We start from the raw sequence: 26,642 nt of genomic DNA on the forward strand, positions 1-26,642 counted from the left end.
AACGTTAGGTGTCTACTTCTGCCAGTTCCAAATCTGTAACAATAACAAAACAAGCTTCATTGTGCATAACTGTTCACACTCTACTTACATGCTAAACACAAGCATTTCCTTTGATTTTGGTTAAAAACATTATTGTTACTCTATTATTGGAAAGATTAAATCTTTGATCTTTTAACTTTAACCACACCTAAAACTACTGTTGTGTTTATCTGCTAACTGCTGCTGCATCTGCTGAGCTTATTTGATGATATGCTGTGCAGAAAGTGCATGTTATAGTAAGTCACTAGTACTGCTTTAGTAATCTTTTAAGCAAGAGTTGTCTGTTGTGACTTCTATTATTAGAGTGTTAGGGCAAAGATCTCATAGAAGAGTACTTGCAAATGTGTAATTATAATATACTAATGTAGTCCATGGTACTCTCAAGACACCTCTGAAACACCTTTTTATGTGTTTTCTCTGTCTTCCTTCCTGCTCTCCTGTGTCTGCAAGTTGCTTTTTCCATTAAGGTTAACCCACCCATTTGTTATACTCAGACTCCTTTTGCCTTGGGAAGATGGGGAGCAAACTTAAGTAGAGCATGCAGTATGTTCTGAGCTTACTTTCGGAACTCTTCTGTTCATTTCCTGTCTTTCTACATGATGTCTGCAGAAAACTCTTTCCTTATGGATTTCCATCCTTCTGAAGCTCTTTGGGAGGGGCTGCTATGCTCTTAGTCCTCGCTCACAAGATCTTTAAAGAACAGAGGAAGAGGTGTGCTTTTCTCTGCCTTGACAGTAAGCTGCATTCTGATACCAGGTGTGTTGGGGTAGAGAGGGTGGGGAGGGAAAGCATCTCTTGCTCTCTTCTTTTTCTGCCAAGTGTTCAGGTTAAGTAGAAATTGTTGTTTAGAATTGCAGTTCCTTTCAGATGGCATGATAATGGCCTGACAATCATAGATTTTTTTGTTAAGTCTTTGACAGGGCATGAAAAAGCTCTGCTAACCTGAATTTCTTCTTCAAAAGCAAGTAGAAGAAGGTTTTTCTTTAGCAAGAAAGTTTATTTCTCTTGACTTTGAGAAACAGAACCTGGTGACTGGCTCTGGGAGCGTATGATGGAATTGATCCACTGAGCAAAACACCTTTGTCTCAGGTGGAAAAGGCCAAGAATGGGCCTCACTTGGAGAGTTAAAAAAATAAAACTAAAAATAATGTTATTTTGCTTTGAGGAGCTTGCTGCTGACTCCCTCTGTCTTAGCCATTATTTTTTTGAAAGCTGACTGCGTAAATGGCTGCTAAAGTCCTTTAGAACAGAGATCAGGAAGCTCACCCAATGGTCGTTTAAATTGTAGGATTTTCTGTAGTAATGTTCAGCCAAGAAAATGTTCAATTCTTTCTTAGAACACAAGGTCAGATTATTTCTGACTTTTTAAATGGTGTGTTACCTGATGCTCTGTGGAAAACTGGCTGATCTGACATTTGGGCATTTATCTCAGAGCCAAAACTCGCATGACGTGAAGACTAATTATGGCAGTAAGGTTCAGTGGACTTTCTGTTAGTCGTTTTCTTGGTTTGTTCTCTGGTTTGTTCACGTGCTCGTCTACCTGTGTAAGTTTATAGGTTCTTGCATCTTTTCACTTGTTTTCTCTAGTCGCTGACATACACTGAGAAGGTAAAGTACTGAAAGACGCGAACGAGTTTCTCACCAGCACGATACGAAAGCTCTTACAAGTCATTTTTGAATTTTTTCCAAGCTGATATTTCAAAAAGGAATGTAGAGCATTCTTCCAGTAATGTTTGGCAGTAGGTACTTCAATTTAAATGGTCGCTTTATTCTTTCTGGATAGTGTCTATTAATGTCTTAAAAGCATATAAAAGATGCAGCCAGTCACAAATAGATAATGATTTATTGCATTTTCAGTGGGCATAGCTCCAAACGGAGGCATAGCAGCAACTGCTGTTTAGTCCTTGTTACACATACTTCTGATGCCTAATGTGACATTGTGTAATTGCTGCTTACTGCCAGGAAAGTGGCATTTCAGACATTGCTCCTTGAGAGCAGGACTTGTAAACAACGTGATGGTGATGGTCTCCTCTCGTGTTTTAGTTTACGTTGTGTTAAATGTGACATGCAATTAGTGTTCTGTTCCACAAGGGATAAAGGCATAGACCTGTGTGTTTCACAGGCTAAAAATAGTTTGACTTTTTTCTTCAAACAAAAAAAAAACGCTGCTGGTACCACTTAAATGCTGACGTCTGAGGAACCTGAGCCTACTTAAAATTGTTGTGCCCAAGTGTCTAATGAGGCCCTCCAACTATGTTTATGTGTGCAAAGATTTATTTATGATCTTGTGCTCAACGTATTAACTGTTGCAGGTACTTAGCAAAAAAAGTTCAATGCAACCAGCTACTTGTGGATGAAAAGAAAAGTAGTTATTTCTGGAATATTTATATTCACTGAGGAAATGCACTGACAAATTATGTTCCTGCCCTTCCACTGCTTCTCCTACAGCAAAAAGGCAGCGTGTAACTCTGTGTGTTCAGTTCATGCTGCAGCAGGATGAAGGTCGTGGCACTCCTGCTTACCTGACTTTGTGTCTGAGTAGCACCAAACAGTCTCCTCTGTGCCAATGGCGTTGAGGACAGCTGTCTGAAAACTGGCAACGTAAATGGCATTAATCTGAGGTGCTTTATAGAGGTGTCTTGTAGGTCTGGGTGCTCATCTTTGTTCCCCCCGTGTCCGTATTCCTAGCATAGGGCCCATGGGGATGGAGCCAGGACTGCTGCAATGCAGAGTCACTGAGAACTGACAAAAGGCTGAGGGCAGTTGGAGCTGAGCAGTCGGGGCAGTGGCTGTGTGGGTGCTCCGTGGCAGAGCTTTGGCTGATGCTCCCACAAGGTGTCTTGAGTCCAACTACAACCGTTCAGTTGGACAGAGCTGGAGATGGTTCTCCTTTACCAGACATTTCATTTTTCTGGCGGCTGGCTTATGTGCACTGTCATTTCCCTTCACACTATAGCGGCGTGTCCTGGTGGCAGGACAATGCACTTCAGTTTTGCCCTCATTTAGCATAATCTCAGGGGAATGCTGAAAAAGGTAACAGTTGTGAGGAATGATGCTTTCAGGTGAGCACCTGGACTTCATTGCTTCCTGCATAGTGTCTTAAAATATTCTATACCCGTGATGTCACTTTTGAACTGATTGATCCATCAAAAGAAAGCAGGTTGATATCTCCATTGAAAGAGAAGGGAAGAAAAGTGATCCAGTGAAGGGCAGTGGGAGTGTGAGCAGGTATTCTGGTTTAACATAGTTCTAACTCATTAATTTGGGCTTGATTTGGGCTTGAAAAACTTAAAGGACTTCAAAGGTGTTGTCTTCATTTTTTTTCTGCCTCTTTCTGCCTTAACATAGTTTCATCAGCCCAGCCTTGTGAAAAGTGAGATCTCTTTCAGTCAGTCTGATTATGTACTTAACTTACACTCAGTTATGTAGTCTTGAGGATTACCTCAAGGTCAAGATCCAAATTCTGTGGAAGTGAAATTTAGGAGTTTCCCTTTGCTTCAGATCTGACCCAGAATGACGCCCTTGGCACTTCATTTTTAACTCTTCTGAAACAAATCATTAAGAATGGTGTAAATAATCTAGTAACACCTTTATCATTTGTTTAGATTTTAGTTACACACTTAAAATTCTTTGCTTTTTAGATGTTTACCTTCTAATTGAAGTAAGCTGTTGTCATTTTCCAAGATCCTGCAAGATGAATAACCGCAAGGCTTTTGAAGTGAAGCCCCTAGCCCTGGAGCTTACCTTGTATGCACTTGCTGACTGTTTATCTTGACTATGTATGTTTCCCATAAAAAGAAATTGAGCACTGCTGACTGAATGGAGCAGTTAGCAAGGTCTTGGCATAGTTGCTAATGACTTGAGAGCTTACAAGTAGAAGAGAACCTAAGGCTCAGTTTGAAGGGATAGAGTTTTCTGATGGTGTTCCTTTACAGAATGAACAGGGCTGCATGACACAAGTACTTTCTTTTGCTGTAGCTACCTGTAATGGCAGAGGAAAGCATGTAGCATTTCTATCTGCACAGGCTCATGAATATTTTTAGTATGTTAGGGCAGAGCTTGTTTTTACTGGATATTAAGTTTTATTGCTGCTTTTAGTAAGAATAGAGGCATAAGAAGACCATGACTCCAGTTAAAGTGCTGTTTCTGCTGACATGGGTTCAGCTGTAGCGCTGTACATTAGTTGAAGCTCTGACCCATGGACTACTTTCTATAGGTAAATAAAAAGCCTTAGAAAATAAAACTTGCCATTATTAAGCAAAAGAAGCACTGGGAGCAGACCATAGGAGAATTCTTTCAAATCTTCAAGCTTCTGGTAATAGTTGGCAGAAGACACTGTTAATGCTGAGATTCTCTAATCTTACTACAAGTTGATGCAGCATTAGTATTTGACATTTTAGTTCATATATGTAAAATCTGAGCCCCAGATTGTAGTCCCATTTTCAGAATTAAGAAAAGCTTTTCTTCAGTTCTCTGATAAATTCTCTGTGTAGCATTATTGTATGCTTTTTGAAGATTGTAAATCTTAAGCTACCGTAGACTTGCAGTCATCTTAGTAAGTTAACACATAGGGTATTTTGTTGTGTTTAGGTAAGTGCACAAAGAATTTTTTTACTAGCAACTGTAAAGAGAGAGAATGTCATCGACTAAAAATGAGCTGTTGGTAGTGCAGTAACACTGATGTACTTTGGAATCATACCAAATGTCATCATGGAATAATATTTTCTTTCCCCACTAAATAAGCCTTTTTTGTCACTGCCCCTACTGAAAATGTGCAAAATGCTGTTATAGTGTAAGAGAGGTGTTTTTCTATTGGTTTATTCTTTGTTGTTGTTTTTTTTTCCCAATTAATTTAATCTTAAAAATTGGCAACGGTAATACTGAGATTTAAAAAAAAAAATGTTTTAAAAGGGACATCATCTTTTACAGAATTGAAAAAAAAAAAAAAGAACAGCTGAACTCTTCAGGGTTATCTTTCTCTGTGTGCACTAATTCTTATTCATAGCTTTGTAGTTGCACATGTGGAGAAGCTGTTTACAGTTGGCACAGTTCCTCGTGTCTATCTGAGAGTTATATATAGCAGATAACATTATTTCTGTTAGAGGTCATAACTCTACTTGAAGCACTTGAGTATTTAGCTGTCTTGGTGTGTGACTTGATATAAATTTATAATTGATTCTGTTTCATGAGTGCAGATACTTTAATTATTGTCTGCATACTGTGAAGTTGTGAAGTTGACTTTGCCCTTTTTTTTTTTTCTTCCTCTCCTTCACTTCTTTCCTGCCTTAACAGAAGCGTATCAGTACCAGAAACACTACTTAAAGTAGCTTGAAGGATCTCAAGCTTCCACAGACACTTTATGTGGGGACAGAGCATGAAGGTTATGACTGTGTTAAGATTGATGAGAATATTCCGGTGTACTCTTGAGCTGGAGTTCTCAGCCACTTCTGATTTGCTGTCTCAGGTTTGCTGTACTATGCTGGCCATGGCTATGAAAACTATGGAAACAGTTTCATGGTTCCTATTGATGCTCCAAATCCATACCGATCTGCAAACTGTCTGTGTGTACAGAACATCCTCAAACTAATGCAGGAAAAAGAGACGGGACTCAATGTGTTCCTATTGGATATGTGTCGGAAAAGGTATGATGATCTTGAGGGAACACTGGGCTTTGAGCTGGAGAGGAGTCTTTAATCACTGCTTTTGATCATTCATTGTTCTGAAAAGTCACAGCCTGCACCTGAGCCCTTTTGAAGTCAAGAGATTACTTTGCCTTTGGCCTTGGACTGATACCAGAAGCTGGTGATTAGAGATTCCATTTCCATTGTGTAGATTCTTGCCTCTTGATGTGAATGAAATTATTTTTTTCCTTTCTTTCCACTGTAGTTTAATTTTTTTTTGTGTCAGCAGTTACTAAATAAAAATGGAATTAGGTATCTTAAAGAAGAAAAATGCCCTCTTCCCCCTGTGTCATTAACCTTTATCATCATAGGAAGGAAGGAGAATCCACGACCAAAAGCATGTGGCTGGGACTTGATGATATTTGGAGTCCCCTTCCATCCCAAGCCATTCTGTGATTCTGTTAATTGGACAGAAGGCCTCAAGTGGAGTAGTTATTTTAGGACTCTCGAGAGGCATGTTTCTTGTGCTAGAATGTTTTATCTTTATTTTAGGATTTAAATATCAACTAATAGTTTTTCTTCCTTTTTTTTCCAAACCAAACATGTCAAGAGAATTCTATGCCCCAGTAAACTTACACTTGAAATTAGCTTTTCAGTCAGCACTTCTGAAAATTGATCTCTGTGGGATGTTTCATAATTGAAGATTGCTAGTGCTTTAATGTTTGTAGCGCCTCTAAACTTCCCTGCTGATGAAATGCCAGTGACCCAGTTCAGATTCACAGTCTGCTGTGAAGCGTGAAAATCTGCTACATAAGCCTCTCATTAGCTCTACAGATGTATTTCTAAAAAAGGGAATAAGTGTAGTTTTGTTTGTAACGTAAAATGATATATAAAATGCTGTTTTTTGAAAGATCGTAGCTAAACTTGATACTGCTTAATGCATCCTGCCCTCGTCTTGCTGATGGGTGATGCCTCTTTACACTGTCTTTATGAAAAATGTTCATGGTCCTGATTTTTGTCATTAGCTGTCAGGATTCATTCCCAAATTATAGGAGAAAAGGGGTACTGTTTCTGAACTGTACTGTTGTAATATTTTGAACAACCGCAGTGTTGGTTACTATTGTGTTAATTCTCAGATCATTCCTTTTTTTGTGTGTGTGTGTATTTTATTGCAGAAATGAATACGATGATACAGTGCTCATCTTAGATGCTCTGAAGGTTACCGCCAACATTGTTTTTGGATATGCCACGTAAGGAAGTTTTTCCTCTGCTGTGCCACAGCGAATTTGAAGTCAGAAGGAGGCTATTGTGACTGTATAGCTAATCTTTTATGCAAATTAATGACTATTGTATTAAGAGACCGGTAATTTATATTGGTATCCTCAGACTTTCACTTAATTCTACAAATCATTCCACAGTCTGATGTGGGTTTGCATCCCCATATTTATTGTTCTCATTCAGGTATAAGGTAATTCCAGTGAGAAAACTGCATTCAGCAAAACTGAAACTGCTGGACAGTTACATTTCTGCTTGTAAAAATGTAAGAATCTCTTCTAAGTAGCATTTAGTTAAAGTTATGGAATATCATCAGAGAGGTTTTGAAAGAGTAGCATGCATATTGTCCCGTGCTTTTCTTGCTTCCCTTCTAGATATAAAGAACAGTTACACTTGGATTAAAACTATTGGAAGAGGTTACTCATACAAACATCTGTATTACCTTTCTTATTAGTTTTCAAGTCATGTGCAAAAACAATTGAACAGAAAAAGTCAAGAGCTTTAGTGAAGTCTCCTAGAAATTTAAGCTTTTCACTCAAACAGTTCTCTATCACCTTTGGTCTGTGATGTGGTTATGAGTGAAATCTTCCCAGGATGGGTTGTTTGCAGATGAAAATGAAGAGCAAGTTCTCCTTAGACACAAGATGGTTTTCAAGTGAGAGGGTTTCTTTCCCCATTCCCAAATGTAATTTTACTCCTTTTGTCCTTGTGTTGATCTTAATCATAAAGCTGCTGCAGTAGTTGTATTTTTCATTGTCTCATTCGGTGATTTCAGCTGCCAAGGAGCAGAAGCTTTTGAAATTCAGCAGTCAGGATTGGCCAATGGGATTTTCATGAAGTTCTTGAAGGAGCGTCTGCTGGAAGACAAGAAGATCACAGTGCTGCTTGATGAGGTTGCTGAAGGTGAATTGCAGCTTACTGCACAAACCATCTTATCCTGTCTTACTGAAAACTTTGTTCAAACTATGATTCTTCTCATGGCAGATGTGTTGCTCTTCTTTAAGCTATTTCATGTTTCATTTTGTTAGAATAATGGCTTTATCAAGCAACTGAAGTGCTACCAAAGATCATTATATTATACAGGGATTTGAGCTTCTTTAATATGGTGACAAATCAATTCTATATTCTGCTTTCTAGATTCTTTGTTCAGAGTCTTCTGCATGGAGCTGTGAATATATCTGTGAGAACAACACCAGTAATGCTTTTCCTGTTGGTTGCTCACTAGCTGCTGCATTTAGGCTCAGATTTGCCAGACTACCACAATGAGTCCTGAAAGTCATTGTTTTGAATCAGATGCCAATATTTTTACTTTCCTGCATCTTTCTTATGTCTAGGGATACTCTGACTTTTAATGTTTTTAGGGGAAAGAAGAAACCCATAATCCACCCATTGAAACATAAACGTGCTCTCTGATTTTTATCCCACGTTCTCCTATTGTGAACCTCAGAATTAAAGTGTAGAACAGGCACCCACTTACATTTTGTAATGGCCACAGACCAGTGAGTACTTCAGCAGGGATAAAAAGCTTACAAATTGTACAGTGAACAAATACCTATACTTAACTCCTCACCCTCAAACTTCTGTCATAGTTTTTGGCATTGCTTTTGGGTTTTCTTAAGTGCGCTGGCATTCTTTGTGATTCCTTTGTTGTGTTTTTTTTCTTTTAATTTGTGCTCGCTCCTTTTGCATTAGAATATGACACACAATTCTGCCTGCACCCATTTTTCCTAAATGTTGTGTCTCTTACTGCATAGCCTGTACTGTACTGTCAGGTTAATGTCACGTGCTGTAGATATCCTGACTTGTGACCTGTTACTTACCTCATTCTTGAACTCAGAGTGGAGAGAAGGATTGATCCCTCACAGGGGAGAGGTGAAGGCAGGTTCTGTTGAACGGAGTGGAAGTCTGTCCTAACAGTGTGACAGGAGGTAAGGAGAGAGATAATACAGAAGGCAGATATTTCCCAATTAAATGGAATTGGAAGTTTGTAACAGATCTGAAAGCATACACAAATAGCAAAATACAGGCACAGCGTGTAGTGCTCCAGCTGCTTGAGAGTTCTACGTCATCATAAGAAGAGTGTCTGCCTTGGTTGTTTCAGTCAGCTTGTGAGTGTGTGTTTGGCAGTGTGAAGGAGTATTACATCTGGCAACAGGACAGTGGCTGTGAGTGTCAGCAGATATCAGCAGATAGTGGGTACACTGGTGTGCATGTAGTAGAAAAGTTCCAAAGGATTGCTGACATTAGAAGTTCTGTATGTACGTGCTGAACAGTGCACAGCATCAAGGCCTTTTGTTTCTAGTTCTGCCTGACAGTGATTAGATTTGGAGGTGTGTGAGAAGTTGGAAGGGAGCACAACCAGGCAGATGACCCAAGCTAGCCAGAGATACTCCACAATACCATACACAATCATGCTTGGGAATACAAAGATCTTTAGGAAGATTAGCTGTCTTTTTCTCAAGAGCTGGCTGAGTGTTGGTCTACCCAGGGGTGGTGATGACTGAGTGCCTTTTTTTCACTTGTTTTGTTTTTCTTCCTTTTTCCACTTCTCCTTTCTCTATTAAACATATTTTTAATCCTGACTCTCAAATTTTCTTCCTTTTCCTCTACCCTTCCTTGTCCTGTGTCGCTGAGGATATAGGGGCTGTGTGGTGCTTAGCTACTTGCTGGGGTTAACCCACAACACCTTACAAATGAAAAACTGAGAAATGAAAACTTCTGAAACAGCATGGAAGTTCTCACACTATCATAACAGCTACGCAACACTGCAGTGGTGCAGTTAATTTAGATAAAATTTCAGCAGCAGCAATTTTGAGAGAAATATTATATCTTGTTCTCAGATATGGGCAAATGTCACCTCACCAAAGGCAAGCAAGCTTTGGAGATCCGCAGCAGTTTGTCTGAGAAAAGGGCATTATCTGATCCCATTCAGCAAACCATATCTTCTGCAGAGTCCATGGCAAGGAACCTACAGTGGGCCAAAGCTCATGGTACAGTATGATCTACCTTTAGGAGAAACTGCTTGAATCATAGGAATTGTGTTTTAGAGTGTTGGATCACTTGAAATAAATGGCTCCTTCAGAAATAAGGGAATGTATGTCCTCAGTTGTCTCTTTTCCCTAAGCTGCAGTTCAGAATAGAAATTGAAGAAATGCACACTCATATCTTAATTTTCATTAGTGCTCTCAGATTTTGGAAACTTGTGTTGTTAATTTGGAATGTGTACTGCTGTCACATTCAGACTTTCTTACAGCTGTGCCTTATGTATACAGGATACTGTACTGACTTTCCTAGTTTGATAGAATATATATAAAAACAAATCCTCAGGTCCTTAAGCTGTGCCATAGCTTTGTTTTTCCTTGCTAGTTGCACAAAGATTACAATGAAACCTGTATAGCGTAACTTGAAAACTCAGTTCTCTATGGCAGTGTCTGTTTCTTTCTGATAGTGCACCTAGCAAACAGCTGCTGCTTGCTTAGCTTCTAAGAGCTGCTTCAGTATAATGATGTGAGTGATAAGTAGAGGGAATGCAGGAGGAAGGGGGTATCTATAACTTAGAAAATTTTGTAATATTAAAAAAAAAGAATAATAAATAAAAATATCTGTAATTTTATTGAGAATATAATGTGTTATTTTGTTGCAGAGCTTCCAGAAAGCATGTATCTTGAATTCAGATGTGGCGTTCAGATTCAGCTGGGGTTTGCAGCCGAGTTCTCCAATGTCATGATCATCTACACACGAATAGTAAAGAAACCTCCTGAAATAGTCGTTTGCAGAGCCTACGTTACAGACTTCGCTCTCGTAAGTGCTTGCTTGGGTGATTCAAACATCTCCCTCCACCGAAGCTGAAAACTGTCTCTATAAAATGCACCTTTTGTAATAAAATGATTCTAAGTTATTAAAACCATATGCTGTCCTGAGGGTGTCTGTACATATACAAAAACACATGAAAATGTGGCTGTGTGACCTTCAGTGAGAAGAAAAGGAGGCTTTGTTTAGTATTAAGTGGTTCTATTTAACGAAAGTAGCTCTTTTTTGGATGTAGGGCACATCTGTTTTACAGTACAGGACTTCCTAGAATTTATTTTTTCAGTTATTTGCACCTGAGTGATCTTCCTGGTCCCATCAGAGTCACTTATCTCTTTGTAGTAAGGCAGAGGATAAGAGTGAAACTGAACGTTCCTTAGGAGCAGAAAATCCTTTTGATATTTGTAAAACAAGACTCTTTTAATTCAAGTATTTCATTATTAATGTGCATGATAAATACACAGCTCCATAGCCCACAGGATTGGTGTTACAGTGCTGCAGCAGAGTCCAAATGAATTGTCAGCAGAGGGAGACTAACCTAGACAGGTGATTTGTGTGACTAACAGCAGTTTCAGCAGCTTTTGCAAGTAATCCAGTATTGGTGTTTTATTTCCTTTTGAGGTGTAAGTGCTTACTTTTATTAAAAACAAAAGCAAACAAAAAACCAAACCACTTTAGTCCTTACTGCTTAATTGTCTGCAAATTCTGTACCTTCATCTGAGTTCTCATCTCTTTCTTGTAATAGGACCTGGATGTGGATCCTAAGGAGGCCAACAAAGGAACTCCTGAGGAAACTGGAAGCTATTTAGTATTGAAGGACCTTCCCAAACACTGCCTCTACACCAGGCTAAGTTCCCTGCAAAAGCTGAAGGTTAGTATAAATTGTTCCTTACGATAGGATAAATTAATTGTGTTACTTTGCAGTTCTGCTGAAATTGCTGTGTGTTGTTTGCATGATAAGAAACATGTTCTGGAGATGTACAGAATTTATTATCACATTTAAATCCTAGGTTCTTAAAAGGAAAGATGATTAATAGCAACATCTTAGGGACTTCAGTATCTTAGCAGTAAAATAGAAGGGAATCAGTGTATATGCAGACCCGATAGCATTGTGCAAGCCACTTCGTGTTTTCTAGGTGTACACTGAGCTTTGACAAGGTGGTTATTTTTGTGAACATCATCTCATGCACATTATGGAGAGGTACAGTAAGAATGTGACCTGAAACACAGCAGCATCTCACAGTGTCTTTAGAAGGAGATGAAAATGTTACATACTTTGATTCCAAGCTGTACTCTTGGACATGTAGATTTTGAAAGGCTGTCACTTCAGCTTATGGTAGCCATCATTAAGTTTATTTCTGTATCTTTGCATCATGAATATCTTAGCTGAACATTGCTTGGCATCTCAAGTGCTTTTGGCAGGTGGTGTAATAAAATTGCTTCTAGAAATAAAAACTTGCAGATGAGCAAGTATTAATCAAATGAGGAGGTCCACAGTAAAATTCTGAGGTGTTGTTAGGCAGTAAAGAGGACAGAAAGGTAATTTTACTCTGTTCTCAGAAGTGTTTGGAGGGGGCAGGAGGGGAGGTTGTTTTGCTGCTGTGCTTGCCCGCAGCCATGGAAAATGAGAATAGCTCGCTTGCTTGATGTCTCTGGCACCCAGACTCCAACATGACTCAGAAATCCTACTTGCATGTCCCATGCAGGAGCAGATTAATTCGGTTCACCTGAGTTGTTAGTGGAATTTGAAGCAATATAGGGAAACTGAATGTATGGCTCCTTTGTAACTCTGGTGATTAGCCCTTAGAACAATGAAAACAGTGTTGTATGACAGCAGCAGCTGATGCCTTTCATGTGGGTCAAAGAGGAAAATGAGGATAACAGTATTAAAAAGACTAAGAAAAGTGGGTAGGAGATCTCTGAGTATGTCTCACAGTTTCTGTGGGTGGAAGAGTTTGCAGAAAGAGTTTTATATGAGTGGGATTTTTGCAGTCCCACTGAGTTCTTAATGATATTAACAGCACCAGTCTGGGGCCTCCACCTTTCACTATTAGCTGATGTGATTACCAGGCTTGCCTAATACATTATGGCTTCAGCTCCTAAAAGAGGTTAGTCTTCTGCTGTAGTAGGCTGTGCCTCTCAAAATGTTTCCTGTCTTGTTTATCTGGGGAAGAAGTATAACCTTTTTTCCTCTTCTTTTATTTTTTGTAGGAACACTTGATCTTCACTGTTTGCTTGCACTATGAGTATCCAGGAATAGAAGATACAATGGATGAAAGAAAAGAAGTTAATATTGGGAAGCCCCTCATTGCTAAATTAGGCCTCCATCATGGATTCAAAAACAACTGTCTCCAGACCTGTTGTGTGGCTAATAATCTTTTTTGTAGTCAAGCAGAATCAAGTCCCGTGGTAACTAAATACTACTTCCCTAGTCGTTGCCAAGCAAATTCCTGTCCAGGGGCTTACCATCCAAACTGTACTTGTCCAGGCAGCACTATACAACTGGAGGCATGTTCTTGCAATGGGACCTCAAGAATGTTAGCTTCAAGACAAGAAGTACAGAATTACTCATTCCCTGCAGAAAAGAGTAACGTACCAGTAGAGACCACTGATGATACTGTTGAACTCGAATTCCTGCTGTCCAACAGCCTCAGGTTATCGAAGCAGCAGTAGCTGTGATGTCTTCAACAAAGATATTCTTGTCCGTTCTGAGCAGGAGATCCTCTGTGCTGCTTATTTATCTTCTGGATTTTGGAGACTTGGGGATAAAGGGACTGGGGAGTGTAGAGTTGGTACTGGGGATGAGGCTGTGACTTGGGTTGGTTCGTATTGCTCTCAGGGAAAATTTTCCAGATCCAAGGAAACAAAACTGGACTGATAGATTTAGGAATGAAAAGGCATAATCTGGGGGTTTTGTCCCATCATTAAAGGTTTGAAATATGGGGAGAAAAAAAAACAAAACTCCTCAGATTCCTATTCCACAATCCAGCAGTCAAGAAGGTAAAGAACACAGACAGTCTGGAGTCCCTGGGAGGAACCTTCCTGTGTCTGTTAGAATAGAAGCTGGGTTCTGCTGCCAGAGTTTCTCTTGATAGTAGAGCCTTGGATCTTCCCAGCTGCTGCTTCTCCAGTACCCACTGGAGTTATAAGATCTAGTGTAAATGACTGCTTTGTAAATAAGTAGTCCATTTTTAGAGAGGAAATATTTGTTCTGTGCAAATAAAACAAAAAACTGTGCCTAGCTGTCAGAGGAAAAACATGGTGACAGACTTAAGAAGGAAAATGAATTTCTATTTTCTCTATGGTTTAATGTGATTTAAAAAAAAAAATTATTAGCCCCAAAATGATAAATAATATTTTTCCCTTTGGACTCAGTTGTTTATTATCCAGGGGCTTTTTTTATGTACTGTGTTAGGACAAGGTTTTGTGTTAGAACAACCTCCTGCTGAATGTATGAGATGACACACAGAGTAAACAAAGGCAGAGCTTTTACAGAAGTGAAAGTGTGGTGTTTTGATATTCTGGTGTGAAGAACTGTCTCCTTCAAGCTTTAGTTTCTTTTCTTCCTCATGTATGTGTTAGGATCGGTCACCCACACTTCAGTCTTTTGGATCTAGCTCATCATCAACTGTTGTGCATTCTGTGTTCTCTCTGGTCAGGTGTCCAGTGTCCTGCAGATGATGTCAGGCTGTGCAAGGAAAACAAAAATAAGGATGGGGAGAGGAACTGAGCTAACAAATGTAATTTCTTTTGTCTTAGGTTTCTAGTTTATAAATAGCCAGAGGGAGAGAAAGTCACACACTCATACCATGGTGCACCGTGTCCCATGAGATTTTTGCTGATGGCATCTCTGGAAGGGTGGTCTTTTCCTGTCTGGAAGAACACTAAATGTGAGGTGACAAAGTGCCAGTTCCTAGCAAGCAAAGTATTGCATAAGTCATCAAACAGCAAAATGTGCTGAGAGGTAAAAATGAATGGGTGAGAGCAATGAGAGCTTTGGGGTTCTTCAGGCTGAAGTTAACAGGAATTGCATTCCTGGACAGAAGCCATTGCTTTCTTCTGGTGATTGAAACAAGCAAACAGAAACCAAACAACCTGTTAGTTGTTTTCCAGGCTGAAAGAATTCATACTGCTTGGAGCAGGGTTAAAGGAGAAGTCTAAGCAGAGGGCCCAAGGTGGTGATTCCAGCATGCCCAAACACAAGGAATAAAGCTCCTACTATCCAACTATTAAAGCCACTGTGTGATCTGGTGCTGCCCCGTGCCCCTGTGCAGGAAGCAAGTGGTGCCTACAGAGCTTGCCATGTAACTGCTAGAAGACTGTAAATAGAAGTCACCGTAGGGATGGGAAGGAGATCTCTGCGAGCTGTCTGACAAAGCTCAGCATGTGGCTGTGGTCTGCAGGGGAGATCTCTTATCATTGGAGCCCTCAAGAGGGGAGTGGTGATTGAAAGGCATTTCCTTGTGGTGTCACCACACTTAGGATGCACTCGGGCCGAAAGGGTGCGAGCCAGCCTCAGGTATGTAGCAAAGGGAAAGTTGATGCTCTTTGGAAAGGCCGATGCTCTTTTTCTGTTTTCCCCGCCCAACTCTGCGCCAAGAGAAACTAATTCAAGTGCAAGAAGCCGTTGTTACTGAAGCTCCAAACTTCTGCTTCCATCACCTGAGAGAAGCAGGGGCAGGAGAGCTCGGTGAAGGGTGCTCTCCAAAATTAATGTCTGTGGTTCAGTGTTGGAGCCCCGTGGGGGCTGTGACTGCAGGAGGCAGTGCTGGCACACCACGCTGTGCCAGGGCTCAGCAGCATTGCTGCAAGCAGCAGAGCACCGTTCTCTGTCCATCTGCTTTTTTTTCCCTCTTCCTCACATTGTGTGAGTTCTGCAGGGCAGAGTGTTTCTCCTTCGGGACAGAGCTGTAAAACTGTGAAGATGTTGACAGAGACCTACTAGCTACCACCTCAGAAAAATTAGTGCATCAGCATCTTTAAATTGTCTCATTTTGGCCATAAAAGACATCTGCACTGCATGACGCTCCCCTGCCACGGCAAGTTTTGCAGTGTGTAGGTGCTGCTTTTGTTTACGCATCAACTGTTTTGTCTTCGTGTCAGCTAATTAATACTTCGGCAGCTCTGACATCCATTCAGCCTCAGGGCTGCACTCATCCTGATGCCGTTTCACAGCCATCGGGGAAATACTTGGCTTGGTTCCTCCCTCCTCACTCAGAATCCCGATTCACTGAGATCTGCTCATTGTTAGGAGTGCTACATTGGGACCTGCGGAGTGTTTCCTACCTGCTGGGGATATGCTTAGGGTGCCAGGTGTGGGAGGGGGTTGGGAATCTGCTTGTTTCTTTACTTTCGTTTTTGTTTGTTTGTTTCTAGGTAGTTGCAGTAATTGCAGTTGTCTAGGAATGGAGTAAGAACACACTCATGTTACAAAAACTGAGTGCTTATTAAATTTCTAAGGCATCACTGCTGCAATTTAGTCATACCAGGCTTATTTTAGCAGCTGATAAGAACTTTTCCCTTCACTGAGAGCATGAGCCCATGGTTTGTGCACTGCCACAGCAATACCCCCTGTGTCCCTCCATCACTCAGAGGTGTTGCAGCAGGGGCAGGAGTAAAAGACCAGGGCTGCCTCATCCGCTTTTTCAGATATAAATAACTTCAGTTGCTTTTGTTTTTCAAAGTAACTTGAAATTAGGGTGGAAAGTCTCCGCAGTGCAGGACAGCATGAGATCAAACAACCCAGACATGTTTCCTGGGCTCTCTGATGACGTAGCTTGGTGGTGAGGCTTTATTTCATCACTGCACACATTAGGCAGTTTAATGAAATACTCACTAGATTGTCATGCCTGGCTGTAATTGAAGTAATGGGTTCATTTGATCAGAAAATAGCTGCGCTTCATGCCAAGCCACTTACCTGTCCTGACAGGCACAGAACAGTAGCTATCTGCACACTACATGGCAGTTACATTTCTGATTTGGTTTTTGAAGGCAAGATGGGTTTGGCAGCAGAGGAACAGCTCTCATTGTACACTACTGCAGAAGACATTTCTGTCGTACCATCTTCACTGCCATAATCCCAGTCACAACACAGCAGCCCCCAACGTATTGAAACACACTTTCCTCTGACATGGTGTATGAAAGCAGGCTGCTCACTCTTGTTTCTGAATCCATAGCACTGAGTTAGCACTGCCAAGAAGGACAACAGGATCCTGGGATGCATTAAGAAGAGTGGCCAGCAGGACGAGAGAGGTGATCCTCCCCCTCTACTTTGCCCTCAGAGATGAGGGGGTCCTCTTTGCAGTGTGTCTAAGAAACATGAAGCAGTACTTCTGGTTGAGCCCTGCACTCTGTGTACGCAGCCAGCCATGCACTCTAGGATGAATAATCACTGCTAAGATCTTGCAGGGGAGATGTGGCTGTTGTGTAAGGAGTGAAGATTTCTGACAATTAAAAAAATAATCTTTTTTCTATCTCCTGCAGAGTCCTGAAAAGCAGGCACAGAGCTGTGCAGCTTGGGTTGGGACTGTGGCCTCGGGCTTGTGCTTGTGGCAGCACACCTGAACTCACTGCTCCTCTCTGTGCACCATACAGTGATGTGCTTGGAGGTGGGTGTGTGTCCTTGAGTGGGATCAGGGCTGCACTCAGTTGTGTGCTATCAGTGTATTGGCTGCAAGAAGGTGAGCAGTTGCTTTCACTGTTGTTGGCGATGCTGTCTAGAAAAAAGCTGCTTAGAGCCTCTCAGTTAGCAGTACCCTGTGCAGAGATGGTGCTGTGCTGCCTCTCCTGGGGACATGGCTGCTGTACAGCAGCAGGGTGAGGAGAGCAGAGCTGGAGTTCTCTGTGATGCAGAGCTGATCGATGCAGCATAGCTTTGGCTCTGTCAAACAGCTAAAGGAGAATCACAGAACGACAGAACTGTAGGGGTTGGAAGGCACCTCCAGAGATCATCGAGGCCAACCCCCCTGCCAAAGCAGCTCCCAGCCCAGGTTGCACAGGTAGGCGTCCAGGCGGGTCTTGGACATCTGCAGAGAAGGAGACTCCACCACCTCTCTGTGCAGCTGTGCCACTGCTCCGTCACTGCACTGGGAAGAAGGGGCTGTGCAGAAGAGTTCAGGCATGGGAACCTGCAGGAAGACCACAAAGGCTGAGTTACAGAGCTGCATACTGCTCCCTGAGGCACTGCTTGTCCTGACAGGTAATACCCAAAGCACTGGCAATTGGTGTTAAACTAAATTGAAAAGAAATCCTTTCTGTGTCCTATTAAATATTTAAAACTGAGCTGTTGTTATTGTCCCCTAGTGCTCAGCAGGAATCCAAATTGCTGAGTGATGTTGAAGGTACCAGCATCACTTGTGTTGCTGAAAAGGCCAGAGATACGCCAGGCTTGGAGGACCAGGGTGTGTTCATGCTGCCATTCCACGTTACTGCATGTGCCCCAGAATATCGGGTGACAGCCATTGGAAACACTGATTTTACTGCAAACCAGCAGTGACAGCGGTTGTGAACCGTGGAACTATATGAACTTGCCCTTAAGATCCCCAAAACTGGGCAATGTTTTACTCCAAGTATCTGAAAAGATTAAACGTGAGGCTCTGGGAGGCAATTCTCAGTGAGAAGGCATGCAGCAGTAATGCCGTGTGGGCTCTGCCCTCTGCTGTCACCACCAGCCATACCCACACCTCAGTGCGGCCGCAAGCAGCCCTCCTTTTCCCTTTCTTAGGACCAAATGCCTTTATTAAGTTGTTTGTTTTGTGAGGGCTGCTTCCAAAACTGCAAAGCAGTATCTATTGTCAAGCAAAAAATGTTTTTCTTTCTAAACAGAATTGTATAGAAAAGGAGAAAAAATCAGATTGTTTTTCCGAAGATTGCTGCTAGAAGTAATTGCCCTTTCTCAATTAATTCTGTTCCAAGTAATTTTCCTTTTAGACTCATTAGTTTTTCTTATTGCAATATTTTCTTACTGCAGTTATCTCAGTGCTAGTCAGTTGTGTTAGTGAAGTTAATATATAACAGCTATCTCGAGAATTACATTAGTAGACTTCTGCAAATACAAATGCTACTGAGTCATCAGTGACAGCGACTTCTCAAGTTAGCAGATGGCGGCCCTATAAGAAAACATGCTTTCATACCTTACCCCGCAATTTATTCCCAGACTGAACAAAGATAGCCAGGTAGTGGCATCTGTTGATGTCATATTTCCTGTTAAACTCCATCTGCCTCCTAGATTTGAAGGTGTCTGAGCTACGGGGGATATAAGGCACAAAAGGGATAATTAGAATTCCAACGTATCACAAACTGGAATTGATTTTATTTATGTAAGATGGACATTTTTGGAGAGCTCCAGGCAGTTGACTTTGCTGCTGGGATTATTATTCTCATGCATGTGGTACAAAATGCAGATTTTTGCCTTATCTGAAGCTAAGCCATTCCTTGCACACCAGGCCTGTGTAATTATTTGTACTGTTCCCACAGAAGGGTGGTAGAGAAAGGCTTTCAGCAGGGGTCCGACCAATTTCTCTGCTTGCAGAGATTACACCGAGGCGCATGAACTTGTTGGGCTGACAGACCACGCAGGGCTTAACTCAGGTTTTGCTGTTCACCGCTCTATTGTTACCACAATTCAGTAACTCACCAGCAGAATAATCCTCACCCATCTTTGGTGGACAGATGGGTAACAGTAAGGGTGTGAGGTTATTTTCTCTTCCTTTAGGGCGAGCGGTTGTGCAGTGGGCCTCACAGCCACCATGCACTGCTGTCTCCTCACCTCACACAGACGGCTTCAGCCCCACTCTGCTGTGAGCTTCGGGCTCCTCTCCCCAGAGCTGGGACACTGTAGTCCCACACCATGGCACAGGTGCTCCGCTTTGTGCATCCCCAGAACACGAGTGTGAGGCTCAGCTCAGGGATGGGATCCTGGGCAGCTCTGGCTCTGCCTCTGTTACATTCTGTTCCCTTTACCCTGTCTCCTGCTGCTGGGGCCATCCTCTCCTTGTCTTGGGATCTACCAGCCTGCTCCTGAGACAGCTCAGCCTGTCTTGGCACCTTTGAGGGAGAGGAGTGATACGAACAGAAGAACAGGTTTGAATCCTGTCTCATGTAAAAGAGACTTTCTGCAACCAACTCCTGCCACTTCTCTTTGTCCCATGCTGAGTGTGGATGCAAGTGGCTTTCTGCAGGCAGAGACAGAAGGGTTGTATGGCTCCGGCCTCCTTTGCTTTGCTGTTAATGTGCTGATGCCATCCATGGGTTCTGCCCTCCCCAAACCCCTTGTCATCCCAATTTCCAGAGTCAGGCTGACTGCACTGCATGAGCCTGGCTGCCTGTGCATGGGGCTCCTCATCCAGCTCCTGCCCGTGATGCTGGCTGTTGTTTCTTCTGCTGATGCAGAAACGCTGTGGGTAATGCTGTACAAGAACATAGTGCAATAGCTCAGACAGAGCAAATGGCACTTCTTGCCATGAAGGAAGCCTGGAGAGATTGCTTTATGTATAAGCTATTCAGTCTTTGAGGTTTTTTTAGGGGCCAGGCCCCAAGAGGACACCTGAGGGTGAGGAGGCAGCGCTGGGTGAAGGCCCTGGCAGTGCTGGGGAATGGCGGCCGCATGGACTCTTCTGACAGGAGAGAGGACAAAGGCTGCTGTGGACCTGCAGCAGAGGATTGGCCCTGCAGACAATGTGTGCAGGCCCACGTCCTGCTCCTAATCTCCCTGCACAGGCTGACATTAAGCACAATCTCATGGCAGGTGTGGTTGGACCGAGCATTGTCACAGTGACAGCGATGAATGCCCCAGCAGCAGTATTGGCTGTTGTGCTTCGCTGATGGCCCTCAGTGTCCCTCGGGGTCACACCATCACCTGGGGCCCCTGCAGTGAGATAACTGCAATAACTGCGTCCGTCTGTTCCTTTGTGCGAAACCAAGCAGGGCCCCACCACCTGCCCTCTGTACAAAGGATGGGGTGCTGGTCTGGGGCAGAGCAGGCCGATAAAGTGAGGAGCGTGGGCACCCTGGGTGTTGAAGCCCTCAGGGCAGGACCTGTGCCAGCTCATCTCCTCCCCTGGCGTTTGGGTTGTCTGCATCTTCTGCCCCGTTATGCCCGACGAGAGGGATGTGAATACAGGGCCTGACACAGCAAGAGAGAGGTGCAACATGACTCATGGGGACATGATACAGGGGCAGACACGTTCCCCTACCACAGATGCGTTTCACTCTGCTTGTGGTTGGGTGCTGTGGGGTGCACGATGCTCACCAGGCACAGAACCACCCCCACTCCCTCCCCTGGCCGTGTGCATTCGGCACTGCTGGGGCAGCCATGGCCAGGACAGCAAGCACTGCTCAAGCCAAGGAGCCGTGCTGCATGGCATGCCCCGCGCTCGCTGCTGGCGGTGCAAGAAACTCTCTGAGCTGTTCATGCCATCCTGCAGTGACACTCTGCAAACCCACAGCATTCCTTTACCCACGCCCAGGTGATGGCTGCAGGCTTTGCTGTTCTGACACACCTTTGGTTGGTTTAAAACAGAAAGTGTTGCAAAATTACTCTCTCTCCTTCTTGTCCGGCACAGAGGATTTCAGCTTTGAGAGAAGGTGCATGCAGCATCAGAAAGGGCAGAGCAAAAGCTTCTCCTGAGGAGGGCATGGAGCAGCACAGGCGCTCTGCTCCTTGCAGGTGAGTACACAGCACTCCAGTAGCTGCTGATGGCACCATCTGTGAAGGGCTAATGGCTCATTCATTAAGCAGTGGGAGCCTGCAGAGCCACAGCCTAATCAGATATTGTATGATGAATAATTCAGAAATAATCCTCGTGTACTTGAATAAATATCAGAAGGGAAGTAAAACCCCCGTACATATGGCACGTTGAGGGAACACAACAGACATTTTTCAATGTCCTCCGCTGATGAGCTTCGTTATCGGGATGTTAATCACGCAGGTGGTTGATGCCTGAGGAGAATGCTGACAGAGGGGTTTCAGGCCCAGCGCTGGAAGGTGTAGACCGAACTAACAGGTGCTCTCAGGAAAACCCATTAGCCTTGCATTGTGTCATTTGCATGTGGTCCCTTTATGTAATTAGCTGGTGATGCAGGTGGAGGATTGGGGCTGGTGGCAGGGAAAACCTGGGACTGGGACTGCCCTGCTCCCTTTACCCTTAGATTTCCTTCATCTTCATTTATTCTGATGTAAAAAATTAAACACAAATTCATTTCTGATTGTGTAAATTCACCTACGAAATCATCTTTCGACCCAGCACAGCTGCGGTGAGCAAAAGCTTTGTTTGAAGCTACTTGTATTTGATAAAATTAAAACTGATTCCAATACAGGAAATGGAAATAACACAGCAGGTTTTGCAGTAGTAGATTTCCAGAGCCCCAGCGTCTTTACAAAGTTAAATAATTAAGAAGCAATCAGCGTTCACTGCAGCATCACAAGTGGAATAATGTCAGGAAATGGTAATTTCTTCCCCCGTAGGTTCAAAGGACGGTATGGCATCACATCTGCAGGGATGGCAAATGGAGCCTGTGCTCTGTCTGCACACCCACCAGTGCAGAACAGCGGTGCTGCTGTGTGCTGGCTGCTCCTGCTGCCTGCAGCCACAGCCATGGGAACAGGGCGAGGGGAAGGAACCATTCAGGTGGGATCTTCCAGGCACAAGTTTGGAGGTTATAGGATCCAAACCTCTCCCCATCCATCACCTGCCTGGGGCTGTCCTGCGCAGACCCAGCAGCTGGGGCAGGAAGGAGAGCTCACAGCAGTGACCCACACACAGCTGCAGCCCCGAGGGACGGAATGTGCTGAGAACCGGCTGGGGCCTCACTGAGCAGCAGTGACGTTGCAGGGACAGCTGCACTGCAGCAGTCTCACATTCTTTGTGTCTGAAGGAAAAAGCTACTGCAGAAGGGCGGTCTGCACAGCTCCACTCATAAACAGTACTTCCAATTCTCTTCACTTTACTATTTGAGTTAAATTTTTGGGGTGAACAGCTGTTTTCTTCCACAGGGATTACAGAAACATGTGGTCAGGAGAAAAAACCAAATATGTCCTAAAGGCACAGGGACCTCTATGTCACGTGTAAGCTGTGATGCAAAAGCAGCAGCAGCAGCAGCCACAGACACTGCTATGGCAGCAAACCTCATACACCCAGCACAACAGACAGCAGCTTCATGGTTAACCAGGTTTCATGGTTAACCAGGGGAAAAATTGAGTGTTGGAGGCCCAGCAGCCTGGTTCCCAGGGGCAGCCGCAGGACAAGCCCTGGGTACTGTGGGATAGGGGCCCCTGCTAGATGCCAGTGCAGTGCAAATCCATTTGTCTTTAATGCATTCAAACACTGCAGACCCCTTGGACTCAGCAGCTGCTGCAGTCAGTACTGTATGTGTGGGGCTTTTGGCAGAGGCTGCAAACGAATGCAGGTGGTGGCAATGCAGCCCCCATGCAGCGTGTTCCTGCTGGGTATTGTGTGTAAAAACCTGCATCATTAATTCAGTACGGGTGCTATACAGCAAATGTGTACAACCACATATGACCAAAATCACAGCATCACAGGACTGTAGGGGTTGGAAGGGACCTCCAGAGATCACTGAGTCCAGCTCCCTGCCAAGCAGCTCCCAGCCCAGTTTGCACAGGTAGGCATCCAGGTGGGTCTTGGACATCTCCAGAAAAGGAGACTCCACCACCTCTGTGTGCAGTTCCAGTGCTCCGTCACTGCACTGTGAAGAAGTTCCCATGCACATTTGTGTGGAACTTCCTATGCTTCAGTTTGTGGCTATTTCCCCTCGTCCTATCACCACACACTGCTGAGAAGAGTCTGGCCTCATCCCTTTGCCTCCCACTCCTTAGATATTTATAGATGTGGATCAGATCCTCTCTGAGTCTTATTTTCTCAAGGCTGAACAGACCCAGGTCTCTCAGCCTTTCCTCATGCAGGAGGTATTTCACTCTCTTGTGGCCCTCTGCTGGACTCTTTCCAGGAGATCCCTGTCTTTTTGTACCAGGGAGCCCAGAACTGGACACAATACTCCTTGCCAGAGCAGAGTAGAGGGGGAGGATCACCTCCCTTGACCTTCTGGCCACACTCTCCTTAACGCACCCAAGGATCCCATTGTCCTTCTTGGCCACCAGGGCACACTGCTCATGGCCAACCTGTCATCCACACGACACACAGGTGCCTCTCATCAGAGCTCCACTACAGCAGCTCATCCCAAAACTCGTACTGGTGCGTGCAGTTATTCCTCCCTAGGTACAAGGCTCTACACTTGCTCTTATTCATCGTCATCAGGTTCCTCTCTGCCCAGCTCTCCAGCCTGTCCAGGTTCCGCCGACTGGCAGCACAGCCTTGCAGCATGTCAGCCATTCCTGCCAGCTTCGTACAATCAGCAAACTGCTGAGGGTGGCCTCCATCCCCTCATCGAGGTCAGTGATGAAGATGCTGAAGTGGCAGTAAGATGGAGCGTAGACAGTTCCACAACAACATGTGAAGGAACTTCTCTGTGTTCAGGCTGACAGAGCACAGCAGCAGCCTGCCCATCATGGCTGCATCCTCTCCATGTCGGGATCTGTCTGTACAAGCTGAGCAGCGAGCTGCTTAGCCGCAGCCTGCTCATAGCGGAGCTTCAGGTTCCAGGATCCAAGAAGAAACACCCGCTGGAAACGACGCGATGCCCGCAGCCCGGAGGGGCTGAGCGCTGTCAGTCAGCGAGCGGCCGCGGGGCCGCGCCGTTCCCCATCGGCGCTCGGGAGGGCCGCGCCGCCACAGCTCGGCGCGTCGGGCAGAGCCAGGCCGCACGCCGGAGCCTGCCCCGTCCCTAACGCTGCGAGGCCTCGACCCACCCGGCATCGCCTTCCCCTCCGCATCCCGTCCCCGATTCCCGGCGGAGCGCAGTGTCCGCGCGTCCCCCCCCCACGCCCCCGGCTCGCTCCCAGAGCCGCTCCGCAGGGAATCGCACGGAGCGTCTCCCCGATCCGTGCGAGCCGCGGCCCTCCCCCCCCCTCCGCCCCTCGCCGCCGCCGCCTCCCGCAGCCCCGCAGAGCCGCTGCCATTATGCTCCGCCGTCTCGTGGCCGGGCCCCGCGGCGGGCGGGCGGCCGGGGCGGCTCGGAGCGCGGCCGTGCCCGCCTGAGCCCGGCCGGGCCCGGGCCGCAGCAGGTGTGTGCGCGCGGGGGCGGAGGTTGCATGCGGTTGAGGGTTCGCCTCCTCTCGGCCCTGCGGAGCGCGGCCTGCTCCGCTCCGCTCCGCACGGCGCCGGCCCCCCTGCTCCCCCCACACGTGGGAGCGCTGGGATGGGAGGGCGGGCGAGAGCTGACCCCGCGCGGCCGCCCCACGGCCGTGGGCACGAGGGCAAGAGGTGACGCCGCTCCCCGCGGGTCGGGCGGCGGCCCCGCGCTGCGGCCGAGCTTGCCTGGCGCTGCCACAGAGACCAGGCGAGGATTTGTATTGCGGTCTCTTTGTTCGCTGCTGCCAGGCACGCACGCGGCTCGCAGCCAGGTTGTGGGAGGTAAGTGGGGGAGGAGAGGAGGGCAGCGGGGGGCTCGGGGTGGCGGACGGGCTCGGGCTTGAGGCGCAGTCGGCCCCGCACAGAGGAGCGGAGCGCCGCGCTTCCCAGGGACGCGTTGGCAGCTCCGCCAGGGTTGCCATAGCTTTTATGTAGGGTGACCAGAACCGGCTGGAACTGGTTTGAGGCGGATCAGCTCCTGAACACAATGCAGTCACTGAGCTGCTACAGTGGGATAGCTTCCTCCCTCCATGGCAGCCAAAAGCAGAGGAGCTTGCAGAAAGATACCATCCCTTAACAGTATGTGAATGCACACTTAGACACACAGCACTGGTATGTGGCTACGTAGTCCTAAAGGGTTCTGTATGTAAATGTACATATTTGCAGTAACTGAGATGACTTGGGCTTTTTGTGCCTTTTTTATGCTTAAGGAGTGGGCAAGAGCTGAGATTTATGACCCTTATTAAAATATTTTTGCTTTGCAAGGGTGGGACACCGGTTGTGGAGTCTATTTTAAAACTAAACTAAATAAAACGGATTGAATGATTTGTAATTGTAGCTGTGCTTGTAACTGAAGGATGCTGCTTTGCATGCTGTGTTATTTACAGGGCACTGTCTTATGGTTTTCTTCTTTAGGAGATGTTGGGGGGTGGGGGGTGGGGGTCTGTGCCTTTCTGAAAGGCCAAAAGGAAGCAGTGTTATTGTGGAATTGTGTGTAAAGCGTTGCAAAGATGCTGCAAGGCATACTTGTTTCTCCTTTTTTTTTCTCCTTGTAGGCCTATTGACTGGGGCTGCCTTTAACCCTTTCCTTTTGCAGAGGTGATCCATCTGTGGCAGTAACTGAGCGCTGGCAAAAAAATCTTTCAGAGGTCAAGGTTCACAAAGGTGAGACGGGTGTGTGAGTGTGACTGTGGCAGTAGTGCACGCGTGTGAAAGGCGAGCCATGGCACACTTGGCACGTTCGCAAGAGAGACGACGGTGTGAGTGTTGGTGAGGAAATACTATTAACCTCCAGGTTTAATAGGATTAAAGCTGCTGTTTGTAAAGGCGTACTGATACCTGCACCAAATACGGCGTTCTCGTTTGCAATGCCTTGCATCCGGGTGTACGCCGTTTCACAAGCCGCTGATAAAGGATAGGCCTCTGAGTGGCAATCGTAAATTGCGGACCACATGGCAGCGAGCTGTTGGAGCTGTGTTGCAGCAGTGCACGTCCAGAATTTGCTGTCTGATTGTGCAAAGATTGCTTGTTTGGCCGTATGTGAGTAACCCGATGTTTGTTTCTGAATTCAGGTCTTCGCTGTTAAACCTGTGCTTAATATATCCTGCGTAGGAAAACATGCAAAATAAGGATGGTGTTGCTTAGACTACTGTAACCTGGGGAGAATTGTGCAGCAGCCAAGAGGAGAGATGCATTT

At 45.0% G+C, this 26,642-nt stretch overlaps 2 protein-coding genes across 8 annotated transcripts in view; both read left to right on the forward strand.

Annotated features, from left to right (window-relative positions):
- Positions 1–15,113, forward strand: part of MALT1 (MALT1 paracaspase) — a 30,616-nt gene extending 15,503 nt beyond the window's left edge. For 5 of the 6 annotated variants that reach the window (XM_065747074.1, XM_065747076.1, XM_065747077.1 and 2 more), the window contains 7 exons: positions 5,504–5,681; positions 6,836–6,910; positions 7,711–7,838; positions 9,776–9,925; positions 10,579–10,736; positions 11,488–11,613; positions 12,954–15,113. In XM_065747074.1, coding sequence (XP_065603146.1) covers positions 5,504–5,681; positions 6,836–6,910; positions 7,711–7,838; positions 9,776–9,925; positions 10,579–10,736; positions 11,488–11,613; positions 12,954–13,415 — 1,277 coding nt within the window. In that variant the 3' untranslated portion in view covers positions 13,416–15,113. The remainder of the gene's footprint in view (positions 1–5,503; positions 5,682–6,835; positions 6,911–7,710; positions 7,839–9,775; positions 9,926–10,578; positions 10,737–11,487; positions 11,614–12,953) is intronic. The other variant, XM_065747079.1, reaches the window with a different exon arrangement.
- A 9,975-nt stretch (positions 15,114–25,088) lies between these two features.
- Positions 25,089–26,642, forward strand: part of ZNF532 (zinc finger protein 532) — a 44,614-nt gene continuing 43,060 nt past the window's right edge. The window contains exons 1-2 of one of the 2 annotated variants that reach the window (XM_065747117.1): positions 25,089–25,228; positions 26,002–26,110. The gene's annotated coding sequence lies outside the window, so the exon portion shown is untranslated. Of the gene's footprint in view, positions 25,229–25,482; positions 25,559–26,001; positions 26,111–26,642 lie in introns of those variants that run through there. The other variant, XM_065747118.1, reaches the window with a different exon arrangement.

The sequence above is a fragment of the Cyrtonyx montezumae genome, unplaced genomic scaffold (genome assembly GCF_038088225.1).
Source record: "Cyrtonyx montezumae isolate F1298 unplaced genomic scaffold, pur_monq_1.0 scaffold_41, whole genome shotgun sequence".
NCBI classification, from domain to species: domain Eukaryota; kingdom Metazoa; phylum Chordata; class Aves; order Galliformes; family Odontophoridae; genus Cyrtonyx; species Cyrtonyx montezumae.